Source organism: Eleutherodactylus coqui, chromosome 7, assembly GCF_035609145.1.
Source record: "Eleutherodactylus coqui strain aEleCoq1 chromosome 7, aEleCoq1.hap1, whole genome shotgun sequence".
NCBI lineage: Eukaryota > Metazoa > Chordata > Amphibia > Anura > Eleutherodactylidae > Eleutherodactylus > Eleutherodactylus coqui.
The window spans coordinates 180,715,556-180,733,302 of NC_089843.1; the positions used below are offsets into that span (position 1 = coordinate 180,715,556).

Here is a 17,747-nt window from a genome sequence, read left to right on the forward strand (position 1 = left end):
CGATTTAAACAATAGGTCATTTTTTTGGTGACACGTTCGATCTATCAATCTTTTTTAACTGCAGTCCTCAAGGCACCCCAACCGGTCATGTTTTCAGTATATCCTATAGTAAGAACATCTATGGCAAAGTCTGAGGCATTAACGATAATTAAATCACCTGTACAACACTCAGTAAATCCAGAAAACATGACCTGTTGGGGACCTTGTGGACTGGAGTTGGGAAACACTGCCCTATAAGGCCTATAACTGCTCTGTATATTTGTTCTGCCAAGAATAGGGTTGAATACCAGCAGAGGGAGGAAAGTAAACCAATTCAAGCTTTTCAAATGAAAGGTATTAGTCTGTTGGTATCTTGTAATTTTTATGTAACTAAGTAACATAGTATGTAAGGACAAAAAAAGTCCATCCAGTTCAGCCTATTTCCCTCCCAGTGTTGATCCAGGGGAGGGTAAAAACTCCAATGAGGTAGAAGCCAATTTTCCTCATATTAGGGGAAAAAATTCCTTCCAAACCCAAATCTAGCAATTTGCATAATCCATGGATCAACAACTTTTCTGAACTAATTAGTGTGTACAACCAGTTATATTATATCGTTTAAGAAAGACGCCCAGGCCCCTCTTGCACTCTTTTATCGAGTTCGCCATCACCACGTCCACAGGCAGAGAGTTCCATAGTCTCACTGCTCTTACAGTAAATAACCCCCTTCTACTATATGTTGGTGTAGGAATCTTCTTTCCTCTAGACGTAGAGAGTGCCCCCTTGTTACAGTCCTGGGTATAATAGATGATGGGAGAGATCTCTGTATTGTCCCCTGATATATTTATACATATTTATTAGGTCACCGTTCAACCATCTGTCTAAAAATGAAAGACACAACTGTGCCATGTAATCAAGTCTTAATTTTAATACAGTGCTGCTCAATATACCATTGATTGCTGTTTTGTTCACTTTCAGATGAACCATGTCTAGGAGACAAGTCTATATTCTGTCAAATGGAAGTCCTTGCGCGATACTGCTCAATTCCTGGATACAACAAACTTTGCTGTGAATCTTGTAGCAAACGCGGCACTCAATCACCTCCATTCCTCACTGAAGCAGCTGAAACTGAAGATGAACTCACATATGATCCCAGCTTATCAAGAGCTGGAATGATGCTGGCATCTTTAGCACCTGGAACTGAAGAAACTCATTCTGAAACGAAAAGTATTTTAAGCATTTTTTCTTCCATTGAAAATAATGCAGATCTTGGTCTTGTGTCTTCTCAAGAAAACAAACCAAAGGCATCAGACTCCTCATCCAGAAGATCCCACCTATCAACGAGCAAGACTTATAAGCCTGTGGCTGTTCCACCACCGCCAACAACGCGCAGTAGCAACATCCATGTACATAAAACTCCTCCAGAAGCAGCCATACCATTGGCAGCTACTGACATTCACTCAACTGGTACTCATTCTTCAGTGAAAAGCTCAAGGAAAAATGAAAAACTTTCTGATAGAAGACGTTCTTCGCAGCCCTCTTCAATAGAAAGATGAAGTTAAGTATTAAAGAACTGGAACGAAAGGACACATTAGTGAATTCTGCTTTATAAAACAAGTGCAAAGTGCTGGTTCACTTCTTCACTCATTTAGTTCTCTGACCATTCTTTGCTTTCTGTTTAACTTGAAGTTTCTGAAGAAAAACACCAAAGATTCCCATTGAAGAGAAGATAGGCCGAATGTCCCTGGTCATTAAGTACTTTGTTCACTGGCCCCAAACCAGTTTTGCAGATTAATTTGTGTTCTTTTTCCTTAAAAAGTAAGCAGAGACTATTTTCCCACCTTCACTAAATATGTCATTCAGATATAACAAACATACTTTTTGTTTAGGTGTTCGCGTTGCAACGTCAGTATTATTTTTCAGTGATTTTTAAAAAAATTTACATTACGTTTACCGGTTCTCCGTTTTTTGGGTGCTAATACTTGCCTGTCGATACAAACTGCCTTATTACATTCCATGAGACGAATCTCAAATCAGCAGTTTCCTGCTCCAGTGGTTGTATATGACTTGCTGATCTGACTACAGCATTATTCATTACTCTGAAGGGCCATGCAGATCCTATTAGAAGAAGTCAGATATACATGCAAAGCACAGCATGTCTTTTAAAACCACTTTGCTTATTACACTACATTTTATCTCTAGAAGCATTAAGATTGTTTATACTAAACTGGATTGAAGAGGGACGGAACCGAAAAAGACACTCATTAGCAAAGAAAAATTAGTAGAAATTAATTTCCTGAGTGGGAAGAACATTATGTTCCTGGGATTAGAGATTGTATATCATTTGTGTGATATAATGGATGTCCGTAAATAGAGGATAGAACGTAACTATCATTGACATTGGTCTCTAATTAGAGGCTATTAAGTCAAGTAGCCACTAATAATGGGATGACAAGACTGAGATGTGTTTTTTTTCACATGGAAGGGTATTCAGCTGAAAGCGGAAGGAAGACAAAGGATGAGTTATTGGAAGACAGCACCGTAAATAGGTTTATTTACTTAACTCCGAATAGCAAGCCAAGACTGGAGAGAGATATTTATTTTTTACATGTCACCTCACTTTACACAACCACAATGCATCTGACTGCAATAATTTACTTGCAATTGGTCTCCAGGATCATCTTTTCACCAAGAAGCCAGTGTCACTCTCTCATGTAGCTGTAAAGTACTTGTATATAGAATATAAAAGTGAAGATATTTATTAAAGGTGATGTTCTTGATAGACTTTACTGCATATTTACAAATATAGCAAGTGCCATTTTCCTGCCTATATCGAATAGTTATTGGGTATGCGGTTTGCACGGCGATCCTTCATAGGTTATAAGCTAAAATGTAAACTACTGCATAAATTCCAACATTTAAGTCCAATCATTCGGCCACAGTCCTGTTTCACATCTAAATTTCTATTAGTTTATTAACATTTGACCACAATTTTTTTGATATATAGTTAGAATTTGACATGCAATTTTTTGGTTTCAAAAATTGTCCATGATAACACCAAAGAACGTTACACTTAAGGGCTCGTTCATATTATGTGTTAGAGGATTTCCTGCTCTGCTTGGGGGCACTCCCTGGCCGAACGGTTCCGTCTAATGATGCGCCGATTGGCCCCCATTGACTCTAATGGGGGTCCATTCGATTTTCAACCAGCAATCCAGCATTTTGCCACAATTTACAGGATGGAATAGCACTGCTATTTCATCTTGTTCTATAGTGGAAATCAGTGGCAGCGGTTCTGAATGGAACCTTTAACGCTGATGTGAACGAACCCTAAGATGTGTATAATTAGGTATAGAAATTTTATAAAGAAAATGCGCAACAAATGTCACAATGAAACGATAACGTAACTAGACAATAGTTGTCTAACTGAACAAGTGGGCTTTCCCATGTTAACACTTTCTAGTTGTTAAAAACTAACCCTCTGAAGTATTGACTTAATTCCTCCAAAGGCTTGTAATGACTTCTCAAGAAACCTTTGGAAGGCCAACTTAAAGTAGTTTTTAGCCCGTATTTATTCAGACAACCCCTGAGCCACAAACAGATAATTATGTTTATTGTTCCCGAGATTCAAATCCATATTCAAACATTTCCCTTCATACTATTGTCTGGGTGTAGATATTCATTATGCTGTATGTCGCTTTTGTTTATCTTGTATTTCCTACAAAGCTCTTTTGAAACCTTTTTAAGTGTACACTACTGATGCTGTTTGTTGTATTGGGGAGCACTTCGCAATAAAAGCTTCTAACATACTATATGTGTTTTATGGCTCATTAGTGTGCGAGTAACAGAGGGCATTGTGAGGACTCAACCACAATCCAACTATTATTTATTCCATCCTCCTGTTATTTATACATATTGTTACATTAAATCCAGAAGTTAAAATATATACCTTGAGTTGTGACTATGTAGTACCGAAATATAAAGGAAAAGTCAAACTGTTAGACAAGTTTACAAGAAATCTATATAAAAATGAGCAGCTTTGCAAAAACTTAGCTACACGAGTTTTATAATAAAAAATATGCTCACGGCCGTGTTTCTATGGATTCATGACCTCAGCCCAGAAATTTCTCTAAATCAGGAATAGCCACCAGCCTATGGCAGAGTATTGAAGTTCAAAGAAATTCCAACCCAGCACCAGGATGAAAAGTTATATATTTTATTTATTTCCAGTTTGATCATATTGTGAGTCCACATTGATATTAGTCCCCACTGTTACGTTTCGAATTGAAAGTTCTTGTTCACAGTCAACATTGTGACATTCAAGTTTTCCCTTTAACTCCTTAATGACCACTCATTTTATTTTATTTTTTTTTCATTTTTGATTCTTCCTGGTCTCAAAAAATATGAATTTTATTTTTCCATCAACAGCCATACAAGAGTGTGATTTTTGCAGGATGAGATGTAACTTTCAGTGGTACCCTTTAATATATCATACAAGTATAATATGTTTAACAATGTGCATGATGCAGTAAAAATGACAAGTTAAGTTTATTCCATTGGTCAGTATGCTTACAACAACACTAAATCTATATGGCTTTTTTTTACATTGTATTACTTCAGAAAAAGTGACATATCTTTAAAAAAAATTGCTGTCAGAACTGCAGGTGTCACGTGCGTGTGAATTGGGCGGGTGTAAAAAAAAAAAAAAAAAGAAGTGAGAATGAACCCATTATAATCAATGGGTTCTATTTTTTGTGTTATGTGCGCAGGATTTCCCACATGCAAAAAGGGGTACTATACTGTACTATACCACACTCGGGGAATTAAGAATATTTTTCCAAATACTCTTGGAGTACTACAGTTTCTTGGCTCATATAAAAAGATATACATGTGTATAATTTTCCTTGTGGGTGGGGGCAACAAAACATTATGTCTTGGGATTTGTACCTCTAATATTTTAAAACTCTAATAACACTCCCAGTGGCTAGAGCTGATATCTATCTAAATTCTTTGTATTGTACTATAATATTCTTTATATTGTTGGTTCTATTGCGGGTGTTCTGGGATTGCTGTTGTGCTGATAGTCTGGTGCAGGTTTTGCAGGTGGTTCTCCAGCTTCTGGCTCTGGCGGGTGTGGTATTAGGTGAGACGTGCTTTGTTGCAGCTGTGGGTAATTGTCAGGGCTTTTAGTTTGGTTGATGTTGGACTGAATTGTTGTTGAATCTTCAGTCTAGCATTTGCCTGCTGAATCTCAAAGCTAAGTTTGTGTTTCTTTTTTATAGTGTTTCTTATGTTATTCCCCTGTCTCACATAGGGTTAACTGTGGGCCCGAGGTACTAGGTCAGGTAGGTCCATGTCAGGGTGAATTGCCTGCGTTTAGGCAGGTCCCCATTCCTGAGGTTATTTAGACAGGGAAAGAGTACCCATGTTTTGGTTTATTATTGTTTTGACACAGTTTGTGTGTATTTGTGCAAGATCTGCGGGTTACGGATCCAGCATGTCCTGGGTGGATATGACAGATTCAGAGGGTTACACAGAACCTGAGCCTTTGTAGTTTGTTTTATGACTTAGCTATAATTCTTTTTTACCAAACATTTGGAGTTATAGAGGAAGGAGTAAAGTGACTCTCAGGGCCTGGGGAAGCAAAGATGGTTGCACTTTTCCTCTTGACTACTCGATGAACACTGTGCATTAGTATGTATTGCTAGTCTAAGATTCTGCATGCTGTTTTGACTGGCCAGTGCTGCTCATGTGGGCAGCATTGGCCAATCAAAAAAATATGTAGTGTCTTAGACATAATGATGCATACTAATGCACAGTGTGCATCAGGAAGTCAGAGAAGCAGCACAATCATCTTTGCTTCTCCAGGCCCAGAGGGTCACTTTAAAGAAGATGTACCAGGATTAGAAGTTATCCCCTCTCCACAGGATAGAGGATAATTTGCTGATTGGTGAGGTTCTCACATTGAGACCCCCGCCAATCTTTAGAACAGGGGTCCCGTGTCATCTATCCTCCTCCCTGCAGTGTTACTGCACCCTCCACAGTGAGGAGGAGACTAAATGGAGTGCTAGTCATGCAAGCAACTAGCGCTCCATTCACTTTTAGTGGGACAGTCGAGATACCCAAGTGACACCTGCTTAGGTATTTTCATCAGCCCCATTGAAATGAATGGAGTGCTGACTGCACATGCTCAGCCAGCGCTCTATTCTTTCTGACGTCACTGCATGGGAAGTAGCGACCCCCACAGTGACAGGCAGAGTGGGTGTTTCAAAGGTGAAACCCCACTGATCAGCAAGTTATCTTCTCTCTTGTCGATAGAGAGTATGTCTAATCTTGATACAACCCCTTTAAAGGGGTTGGCAAGCCTTTTTTCAACTGATGACCTATCAGTAGGTGATGGATAGCGATCCACCACATGCAGGTTTTGCAGCGGGCTGGACTTTGAAATCATTGAGAGTGCTGCACTTCTGTTGCACTTCCTGCTCCTCGTTACAGACAGCACAGGACAATCCGGTCCTGTCAGTAACAGGAAGTGCAGTAGAAGTGTTGGGCTTCCATTGATTTTTAATGGAAATGCAGCCCACTTCCTCTTCTGTACACTGATGATGACGTCCAGCTCACTGCACTGACAGCGCGTTGTACAATCAGCTGATGAATGGGGTTCCCGAACGCAAATATCTATATTACACCCCAGTTTGGCACTAACAACCAATCAGGTTGAATCAGGGAACCCAAACAAACAATGAGGTTGAATCACAGAAGCCAAACAACCAATGCGATTGCTGGAATTGTGAATCAGAACCAATGAGGTTGCTGGAATTGCTGCATAGTGCCGAACTGGGGTGTAATAAAGATATATGCTTCCCGAACAGCAGACTCCTGTCCAGCAACTACTGATGACCTATCCAGAAGAAAGATCAATTGGTTGAAAAATACCAAATTACACCTTTAAGGAACAAATCATGGTTTGTTTTGAGAAACTGACTCAATTTAGGTCATTTTACATGGCCCTATTATCAAGCAAAAACATTCACCTGAAGGTTCATTTGTCTAATTATCAGGCTGTGTATAAGGACAAAAACAATTAGCTGACGAATGAGCAAATGCCTTTTTGTCGGCTAAACATAAATGCTCGCTAGTGAGATCCACATATCCCCGTGTATACAGGAGATGTGTGGCCGATCAGTGATGGCTGTATGGGGATGAAGAATTGTGCTAATGTTCATTTGTGCCTATTTAGCAGGTCATCTGCCTGCGTGAACAATATTACCAGTTAGCACACGTGTGCATGGGCAGACATACTGCCCATATTGAAAAACTCTTAGCCTTTCTTTCCTATCTATTGATCATTGAACTAATCATCCTAAGAGTTTTGGCTTTGTTCCCTAATTTAAAGAAAAAAATAAAAACAGGCGTTAATGTTCAACTTGTCCTCTGAAGACATCCAACTAACAAAAAACATGGTGGGCAGACATGAAGGACTGTGCTAAGAACAAAGCCTTACTTTGCACTTGCCCTTGACTTTTATCCTTAATTCTATGGAATAAACAGGCATAATATTGCGTAAAGTAATTGGATGGAAATGCATTCAAAATCAAAAGCAAGAGCAGTTTGCAAGTGTGATTCACATAGTAATTTCCTGGTCTCAAAGGTTAAAATCCCCCAGATAATAAAAAAAAGAAACTAATAGGGTTTTATTATCTGTCCAAAGCGCAAAAGCTCCATCTGTTTATCTTGCTTCTTTGATTTTCTTATTGTTTCAGCCTTTCTATATCAACTGCAGTGTAAATCACACAGTGATGGATGGGATTCATTCAAGGTTGTCAAACATGTTGCTATTTATCATTCTTCGATGCTGCAGTGTCAAGAGCTTTCTTGTTTCTCATTTTAGTCTTTAGAGTGGTGATTTCACACTGAGCTTCACATTATCTATATAAACTCATTATTTATCGGATTTTGGGCAAAGTTGGAGGATCAAAGATCTATGTAAAATAAAGACTGGACACACGTTTTGTAGAACTGGTTAGTGGACATAGACTCCAAGACCTACAGCAAGGGATTGGGTTGACGTTTCCACCAGATTCCGTACAGGTTAGATCTTGATGCATGGCCAGCCTCAAGGATAAACTTCAACTGCAACTTCTTTTATTACAACTTCTTCATTCAAATATCTGTACTTGCATATTCCTGTTCACAGCAAGTCCTTACTACTTCTTGTTTTCTGCTTCTGTGATATTTGCTTTGTATTACACCACCCCCTTTTTTAACCCCCTTAACAACACAGGATATACAGTTACGTCCTGTTCGTTCTGGGTTTAGGAACAAATGCACAAGCTCAGCAGCACACCAAGAAACCGCCTAAGCGGGGGAGATATAGATGGAATAAGCTTGAAGCTGAAGGGTGCGCACTTACCAATGGACCCGGACTCCTAGGATCCTCAGAAACGTTAGGTAGAGATAGTAGCGTAAGCAGCACTCCGTGGAACTCTTTTCAAGAAAAGATCTTCAGGCAATCTTCATATGATAAAAGGTCCGTACGACATCTTTATTGTTGTATACAAAGCTTAAAACTCCACGTACATATAGGAGCTTGCTGCGACGTTTCGTCCTTCTCAGAGGACTTTCTCATTCCTAAAAACCTCCATCACTCTAAAATCAACATTTTTAAAATATTAATCTATAATTATCCTAAAAATATAATTACATTATAAAGCAAATAATATATATATATTTTTTCTTATATATTTTCTTATATATATTGTCTTATATACTATTCAACTTCCCAATTCAATGTATTCCCAACAATTATTACAATTTTATACCCAATAATTTTATTATCACAATTCAGTTAACCCTTTACTATTATCAATTTCATCATGCTACTCTCAGTTTATTCACTTCTATTTAAATCTTCTCCAACACCTCGTTGAGTCCTGATGGTTGGAGAGTCTGGAGTTTGTAAATCCAGAACATCTCCTTGCGTTTTAATTCATTCATTGATTTACTAATTATTTGTTCTAGTGGAGTGATTTTTAAAGTCCCAGATTGACATTTGTGTTGTTCGGCGAAATGTCTTGATACACTATGTTTTGTATAGCCGCGTTTTATATTGTATTTATGGTTAGCTAATCTTGCACGTATTGCGTTTTTTGTTCTCCCGATGTATTTTAAACTGCACTCACATTCCAATAAATATATGATGTGAGTGCTATCGCAGTTTAATCTATTTTTATATTGAATAATGACCTCTTTCCCTTCTATATTTAAAGGGGTTGTCCCGCGAAAGCAAGTGGGGTTATACACTTCTGTATGGCCATATTAATGCACTTTGTAATGTACATTGTGCATTAATTATGAGCCATACAGAAGTTATTCACTTACCTGTTCCGTTGCTAGCGTCCTCGTCTCCATGGTGCCGTCTAATTTCAGCGTCTAATCGCCCGATTAGACGCGCTTGCGCAGTCCGGTCTTCTCCCCTCTGAATGGGGCCACTCGTGCCGGAGAGCTGCTCCTCGTAGCTCCGCCCCGTCACATGTGCCGATTCCAGCCAATCAGGAGGCTGGAATCGGCAATGGAACGCACAGAGCCCACGGTGCACCATGGGAGAAGACCTGCGGTCCACCGTGGGTGAAGATCCCGGCGGCCATCTTCGCAAGGTAAGTAAGAAGTCACCGGAGCGCGGGGATTCGGGTAAGTACTATCCGTTTTTTTTTTTTTAAACCCCTGCATCGGGTTTGTCTCGCGCCGAACGGGGGGGCTATTGAAAAAAAAAAAAACCCGTTTCGGCGCGGGACAACCCCTTTAATGTAAAATTATCTCTCTTTTGCTGCATATGAATGCAGCATTTACATCTAATTTTGTTACATTTAAAAACTCCTTTCTCCGATTTGTATAAGGGGAATTTTTTTGTTTTTATTTTTATTTTTTAATTCTGCTTTGGAGGGTGCAATGATGTTTTGTAATGTTTTATTTTTTCTAAAAATTAATCTAGGTTCAGATTCTAAAACCGGTTTTAAAACGGGATCATTTAATAAAATTGGCCAGTGTTTCTTTAGAATACCTCTTATATTATTGGCCTGATTATTATATTTAGTTATAAAGGACGTTTTTTATATAAATTATTTTGTTTTTGACCTTTTTTAATCGGGGATTTTTTTATTATATCATCTCTTTCTATCAAAACTCTATTTTGGGCTGCATTAATAAGGGATCTAGGATAATGTTTTTCTAAAAATGTTTTCTTTAAAATGTCAGATTGTTGGACATAGTCTATAGTTCTTGTGCAATTCCTTCCAATTCTTTTATATTGCCCGTAGGGAATATTGGTCCTCCAATGTCGGGCATGACAGCTGGTAAAATCAATATAATTATTGCTATCAACCTTTTTAAAATGTGTGACGGTAAAAATCTAGAGATGAGCGAACATGTCCGTTACGGACACATCCGCACCCGGACACCGGCTTTGCCGAACACTGCAGTGTTCACGCGTAAAGGTCCGGGTGCCGCCGGGGGGCGGGGAGATGCGCGGCGGCGCGGGCGGCAGTAGCGGGGAACAGGGGGGAGCCCTCTCTCTCTCCCTCTCCCCCCCACTCCCCGCCGCACCCCCCCGCGCTGCCACGGCGGCCCCCGAACTTTTTCGCCCGAACACTGAAGTGTTCGCAAAGTTCGGTGTTCGGGCGAAAAAGGGGCGGGGCCGAACGTGTTCGCTCATCTCTATAAAAATCTCATTTTTTTCCGACTTGAGTTCAAGATCTAAAAATACAAGTTTCGTTTTATCTATATTAACAGTAAATTTCAAATTCTGGTCATTAAAATTAAGATTTTTTGTAAATTCCTCTAATTCTTTTATTTCTCCGTCCCAAATAATTAAAATGTCGTCAATGAATCTTTTGTGTAAAATTATCCTATTATCTAAAAATCTACTCTCCTAAAAAGCCCCGACATATAAATTTGCATAAGTCGGGGCGAATGTACAACCCATTGCCGTCCCCCGTTTTTGATTAAAATATCTGTTGTCATATGTAAAATAATTATTCTCTAAAATAAATGAAATGGATTCTGTTACAAATTTAACTTGGGCTGTGGGCATTAGTGGATCTGTATCTAGGTATTTTTTAACTGCTTGAATGCCTTTATCATGCGGAATGCACGAATAAAGTCCTTCTACGTCTAGTGAACACCAAACGTAGGTGTCTTTCCACTGGACATCTTTAATAATCTCCCTCAAGTGGCCAGAGTCTTTTAAGTATGACGGAAGACTCTGCATGTGCTTCTGTAACTGTCTATCAATGTACTCGGCTAAACGGCTTGTGATGGATTGTATCCCCGCAATTATAGGTCTAAAAATATACCAAAACAAAAAAAAAACATATTACTGCATCCCAAAAAGTCCAATCTATCAAAGTAACATTATTTATCTTGCATGGTGAACTTTGTATGGAAGAAAAAAAATGCACAATGCCAGAATTGCACTTCTTTGATTCCCCCCCCCCCCCCCCCCTCGTTTCTCCCCAGAAATTAATAAAAGAGATCAAAATGTTGTATGTACTCCACAATGGTACCAATAGAAACTACTGGAAACTATAAAAATGGAGCCCCCAAACAACCAAACCAAAAAGGAAAAAATAAGGGACAGGTCCTTAAACGGTTAACAAACTAACACTGGATGCAGTAAAGCTAGAAGAAAAAAAACACAATAAAAAAACTTCAGTCACTGATAGTCTCATAATCCTGAGGCAGGATCCAAAGAGATATGTGATTACTATCATAAAAAACTGAAAAAAATGGCCCCAAGGATCGATCACTCCGGGTATTGTAAATCCCAAAATACAGAACGAATGAGCTGCAGAGAAGCAGCTCCACCTCATTGGTTGTGACTCTATTTTAAAACATAACCTTTATTATAATGTATAAGAAGCCACCTTAGAAAAAAGAATGTCAGAACTAATGCACAGCTAAATATGAATAAATATGCTGAGTATCTGCACATAGCAGTAGAAAGGGAGTCCACCTCTGCACAACGTATACTCAGGCATAATCGTCCATACAGAAGTGCTGAGATAGGTATATTTAAGGGAAAACATGTGGACTATGGGTACCAACCCTGAGCTAAAATGCTAGCCCCCTTACATGTTTTATCAAAGACTGGTGTGACATAATCGTGATTATATCATTGTGACTATGACATCACTGATGATTATTAATTATTCTAGGCCAAAAAATGCCCAGAGGGCATAAATCGCCCATGGTTGTATCCCTGAATTAAAACAGAACATCAAGGTCTATTCATTAATTATACACAATTGATCTGCTTTCTCATATATAATGTATCCTTGTTTAAATAGACTTTCTTGGCTGTATATTGAACTATATAACACCTCGAATCCCCACTGCAGTTAGATATACAGCCGGGGAGTCTATTTCAACTTGGATACATTATATATGACACAGCAGACCGGTTGGATATAATTTATGAATAGACCTTGATGTCCATTAACTCTCCTGTTTATGACATAGCAAGGTCCTTCTATGAGAATCTTTTGTTGCTGGATTTGAATGCATACCATAAAAAGTCTTTTAATTTAGAGACACAACCACGGACTGTCTTTTGCCTTGACATTTTTTAGCTTATGGCAAATAAAAGCTAGGTGTGATCCTTGGGGGAGGTCTCTTTCATGTGTATTGTGTAATTATCGTAATTATATCAACATCGTGATTGTGACATCATCAAGATTATAAATGAGTCCAAGAAATAACTCCTTGGAAGGAAGCTAATTCATCGTACAGCAAAAAGGTGGCAACTAACAGAATGGTATTTAACAGGGAGAAATGTAAAGTCCTACCTCTGGGCAATAAAAATGAAAAAAAAATCACATACAGAATGGGAGGAATTGGGCTAAGCAGCACATGTGAAAAAGACTTGGGTATACTAATAGATCATACAAACGGAGGGCTCCTTCACATGCGCGCTGCGATTTTCAGTCGGCCACGTCACGGCTGCATCTCTCATTAATGCGCCCGTTCAGACAGCCCGGGTGCAGTGTATACTAGTAATCTCCTGCCCCGTCCTGCCTCCTCCCTTTGCCAACAGCTGGCAAATGGCGGATAGTGGGAGGGAAGGAGGAGGGAGTTTAGCAGAGATGTTGCTAAATTCCCTCCCTCCTCCCCTTTCCGGCAGTTCTCATAAGCTCTCATAGAAATATATGTGACCAGCTGACATATTCTGGCCAAAAAGATAGACCTATCTTTTCTGTCTGACGAAGAAATGGCCGGGCCAGCCGTTTTTACTCACTGGAAAATCGGCATCAGATGGTCATGTATATTGGCCTGCCATGAAAACGTGGCTGATATACACTCGTGTGAATAAGCCCTGAACATGAGTCAACAGTGTAATGCATCAACAAAAAAAGGCAAGCACAATTTTGGCATATACTAAGAGAAGCACAGAGTCTAGATCACGTGAGGTAATTATCCGCCTCTACTCATCCTTAGGGTGAAGTCACACGAACGTATATCGGCTCGGTTTTCACGCCGAGCCGATATACGTTGTCCTCGTGTGCAGGGGGGGAGGATGGAAGAGCCTCAGAGCAGGAACTGAGCTCCCGCCCCCTCTCTGCCTCCTCTCCGCCCCTCTGCACTATTTGCAATGGGGAGAGGTGGGTTGGGGGTGGGGCTAATTCGCACCACTTAGCCCCGCCCCATCCCGCCTCTCCCCATTGCGAATAGTGCAGAGGGGCAGAGAGGAGGCAGAGAGCTCAGTTCCTGCTCCTGGCTCTTCTATCCTCCCCCCCTGCACACGATAACAACGTATATCGGCTCGGCATGAAAACCGAGCCGATATACATTCGTGTGAACGCACCCTTAGTCAGACCTCATCTGGAATACTGTGTCCAGTTCTGAGCACCCCAATTTAAAAAGACATTGACAAACTGGAGCAAGTTCAGAGAGGAGTTACCAAGATAGTGAGCGGTCTGCAAATCATGTCCTATGAGGAACGGTTAAAGGATCTGGGAATGTTTAGCTTTCAAAAATGAAAAAATGAAGGCTGGGTGGAGACAATAGCTGTCACATTAAAGTCCAGACTGGATATCTATATATATCTATCTATATCTATATATATATCTATATATATATATGTATATATATATATATGTGTATAGTGCACTTTTTCCAACATACCTGTAAAAATTGTTAGCTGCCTGTGATCTTTGGATAAGTTTCCTCAAAAAATAAAAATTCCTGATTGAAATATATATATATCAGTTTTCAATTACTTGTTTGATAATGTCAAACCATAGCTTTGTTTGGTGAATAAAGCTTTTTAGGTTTTTCCACTTTTTTGCAACAATTCCTGTCTTATCTTCTTGTTTTTTGTGCACTATTTTCTTTCATGCTGACCAATGGTCTTTTCTGTTCATGTAAAACCATCCAATGACTTTTAGAATATTTGTTTCTCAGCTTTCTAATCAGGGTAAAAATATAAATGCTCCTGGGACCAATATGAGCAGCGATGAGCAGTATATGGAAGGACTCCTAAAGCTGACCACCCAGCAGAGAAGAGCCACACTCCTAAGCATTCACCACTTGCAGCTATTTCATGCTAAATGTTATGAGCTCTTTGTTCTTTCTAGTTTTGTTTTTGCCATTTATTCGCTTGTCCAAGACAACGGCAAGTTAAGTATGGGTGAAATTGTGACACCATTATTTGAGATAACACCCAATGAGCATTTATGATATGGGTATGAAAACTGCTGTAACTAACACAGACAAAAAGTATGAGAACGAGATCTATTTCTTCACTTGCACATCATTAAATGGGTTTTCCATGGAAAATACTATTGATGACCTATCCTCAGGACAGGTCATCAATAGTTGATCAGTTGGGATCCACCGAGGCGGATCTCAACTAATTTTCTGATCAGGCACATGCTGTCAGTGCCAGTATACACTGGGGTCGGAGCGGAGCTAATTAATTTGGGTTCCAGCGCTTGTTACTGCAGATGTGGCTCCCATTGATTTCAATTGATTTCAATGGGAGCTGCTCCTGCAATTACAAGCTGCAGCCACTAGACAGGAGTCGAGCAGTGGCTTATGCTTCAACCAAGTATACTTGCAGTGCTGATGAGAATAAACCCATTCAAATCAATGGGTTCTATTTTCTGTGTTTAGCTTGCGCAGATTTCATGTGTGCAAAAATGCGCGTAAACAGAGCCGTGTAAATGAGGCCTTAGGCCGGTGTCACACGGATATAAGCACATTAATGTGTCACACAGACATATTAACGTGTGCAAAAAACACACACAACCTTGCTCCCATTCATTGAAATGGGCAATTAGTGTAATTAGTTCAATATGTGCTCTTTTCTTATGCATGCTGCATATTTTCCGCGAACGAAATGCACATGCAAAATACGCTTATGTGAATGAAACCATTGAAGTCAATGGGTTCCACTCACTGTTTATATATGCTGTCCAAATATGTTCATGTGAATACGGTCTAAGAGACTATTACATAAACTGCACAATATTTCTTTCTTTGTGTGATTGGTCTAATAGCCAAGCAGTCCATGGTGATACTCTGCAGACTGACCGTGTGGTATCCGATCGCTATATGAGCACTGCAGTCAGTATACCAGTAATATTCACTTACAGCTTGGTGGTGGTATTAGTCACAGTATGAGGGTGTTCTCCAGTTATGGTATTCAGTCACTGCGTGGCACTGATATTTATCACTGTATGGTAAGAAGTCCCTGTATTATTTCTATTTGGGAGTACAGCTACTCTGTATGTAATGTAATAGCTTCCTTTTGGGGGAATGCTGCCTTTTTTTGAGTTTCATTTTTATGGTATTTTCCATAAATAATACGGTAACTTTATTCTGAGTCAGCACAATTATGGCAATACCATATGTATATATTTTAAAAAATATTTTGCTATTTTTACACAGTAAAAGCTCTATAAAATAAAGAACTACAGTTCTGGCATTGTGGGGTTAATTCCGCGTGTCAGTATAATTATGTTAATGGTAATATTATATAGCTGAATGACTGCATTCAAAGACCCCTAACATTTTTATTTACTCATCAATGGAGCTGTGTGAGGACATTTTTTAGCACAAAAAGCTGAAAATTTTATTGGACCATTTCATGATTTCTACAACTATTTGACCACTTATTATTTCATTTTTTGTGAGGCAAGATATGCAAAGCTAGCAGTTTTGGCACTTTTTAAAATATTTTAGGATCAATGCTAACTCCAATTCCAGACCTTAGGGTTTAGTCACACAGCAATGGAGCTGGTCATGTGTTCTTTCTGCCGGCGGTGCGGAGAATCGTCTGTACCTGCAGTGCGGCCGTCTTATCCTGAAGGAAGACAGGCGCATCGGCACCTAGATGCGCCCATGTGACTAAGCCCTTAGGAATCCTGACTCCAGCTGTTATGACAAGGAACTCTTGTGCTTCACTTAGACTGGTCAGCTGTGGTAAAAACATGGCAGCATTACCTAAGGTCCCTTAGTAACCATAATAAAAACATGTTTGGGAAGTGACTAAGGAGTTAATAATTGTATTTTGTCACTTAACTTAAAATTTCTAGAACATTGGTATAATTTTTAAGGTTATATTATTTAGAAATAGTAAAATCTATTTTATTCTTGACAGATGATGGTACCAGGAGCTTATCACATTATTGTGAAATTGCAAAAAAAAACATTGGAAGTGCCTCAAGGAAGTCACATAGGAGGGAAGCCATATTCATGTCTAGAATGTGGGAAATGTTTTAGTAAGAAATCACATCTTTTTACACATCAGAGAAGTCACACAGGAGAGAAGACATATTCATGCTTAGAATGTGGGAAACGTTTTACACAGAAGGTACATCTTGTTATACATCAGAGAAGTCACACAGGGGAGAACCCATATTAATGTGCAGAATGTGGGTTATGTTTTACTTGGAAATTTAATCTTGTCATGCTTCAAAGAATTCACACAGGAGAGAAGCCGTATTCATGCTTAGAATGTGGTAAATGTTTTACGAAGAAATCACACCTTTTTTCACATCAGAGAAGCCATGCAAGGGACAAGATGTAGTCATGTTTAGATTGGCAGAAATAACAGCAACATGACCCAAATATTTCACCTTCATACATTTGTGTCTGAAAACGTATTGATTGTTACTAAAATTTTGCATTTAAAAATGATATTTTTGTGTCAACTTTTGCTTTTAGATGTTAAGACATTTCCTCAGAACCAATGGAGTTGAGGGAGAATGGGTAGGAATTTTGTGTATAAATACTGAAGGGAGAACGAAACAATGGATCACTGACTTTATAGAATTTGTTAGCACATTTTGTTTTTGAAAGCACTCCCAATAATAGGAGATAATCATGTTAACTAGATTATGCCACTGAGTCCAGCAATGGAGTCTCCTATCCAATCATCTCATTGGTATACTTATACCAATGAGATGATTGGATAGGAGACTCCATTGCTGGTATAGGAGACCAATAGATGGTACTTACCACCATATGTGTTAGTATATATATGGGGTGTAAAAGCAGAATCTGGGCATTGACAAGCATTAAGGAACTAGGCTAAAAAAACGTTTTTCCTATTAGACAGAGTTTGTAGGAGGGTATTACACCTGAGCAGAAATTCTCACCTGAGGGTGCATTCACACGAACGTATATCGGCTCGGTTTTCACGCCGAGCCGATATACGTTGTCCTCATGTGCAGGGGGGGGGAGGATGGAAGAGCCCAGGAGCAGAAACTTAG

At 39.3% G+C, this 17,747-nt stretch overlaps 1 protein-coding gene across 3 annotated transcripts in view; it reads left to right on the forward strand.

Annotated features, from left to right (window-relative positions):
- Positions 1-3,786, forward strand: part of ADAMTS3 (ADAM metallopeptidase with thrombospondin type 1 motif 3) — a 276,553-nt gene extending 272,767 nt beyond the window's left edge. For all 3 annotated transcript variants that reach the window (XM_066574067.1, XM_066574068.1, XM_066574069.1), the window contains one exon: positions 955-3,786. In XM_066574067.1, the coding sequence (XP_066430164.1) occupies positions 955-1,532 (578 nt within the window). In that variant the 3' untranslated portion in view covers positions 1,533-3,786. The remainder of the gene's footprint in view (positions 1-954) is intronic.
- The last annotated feature ends 13,961 nt before the right edge of the window (positions 3,787-17,747 follow it).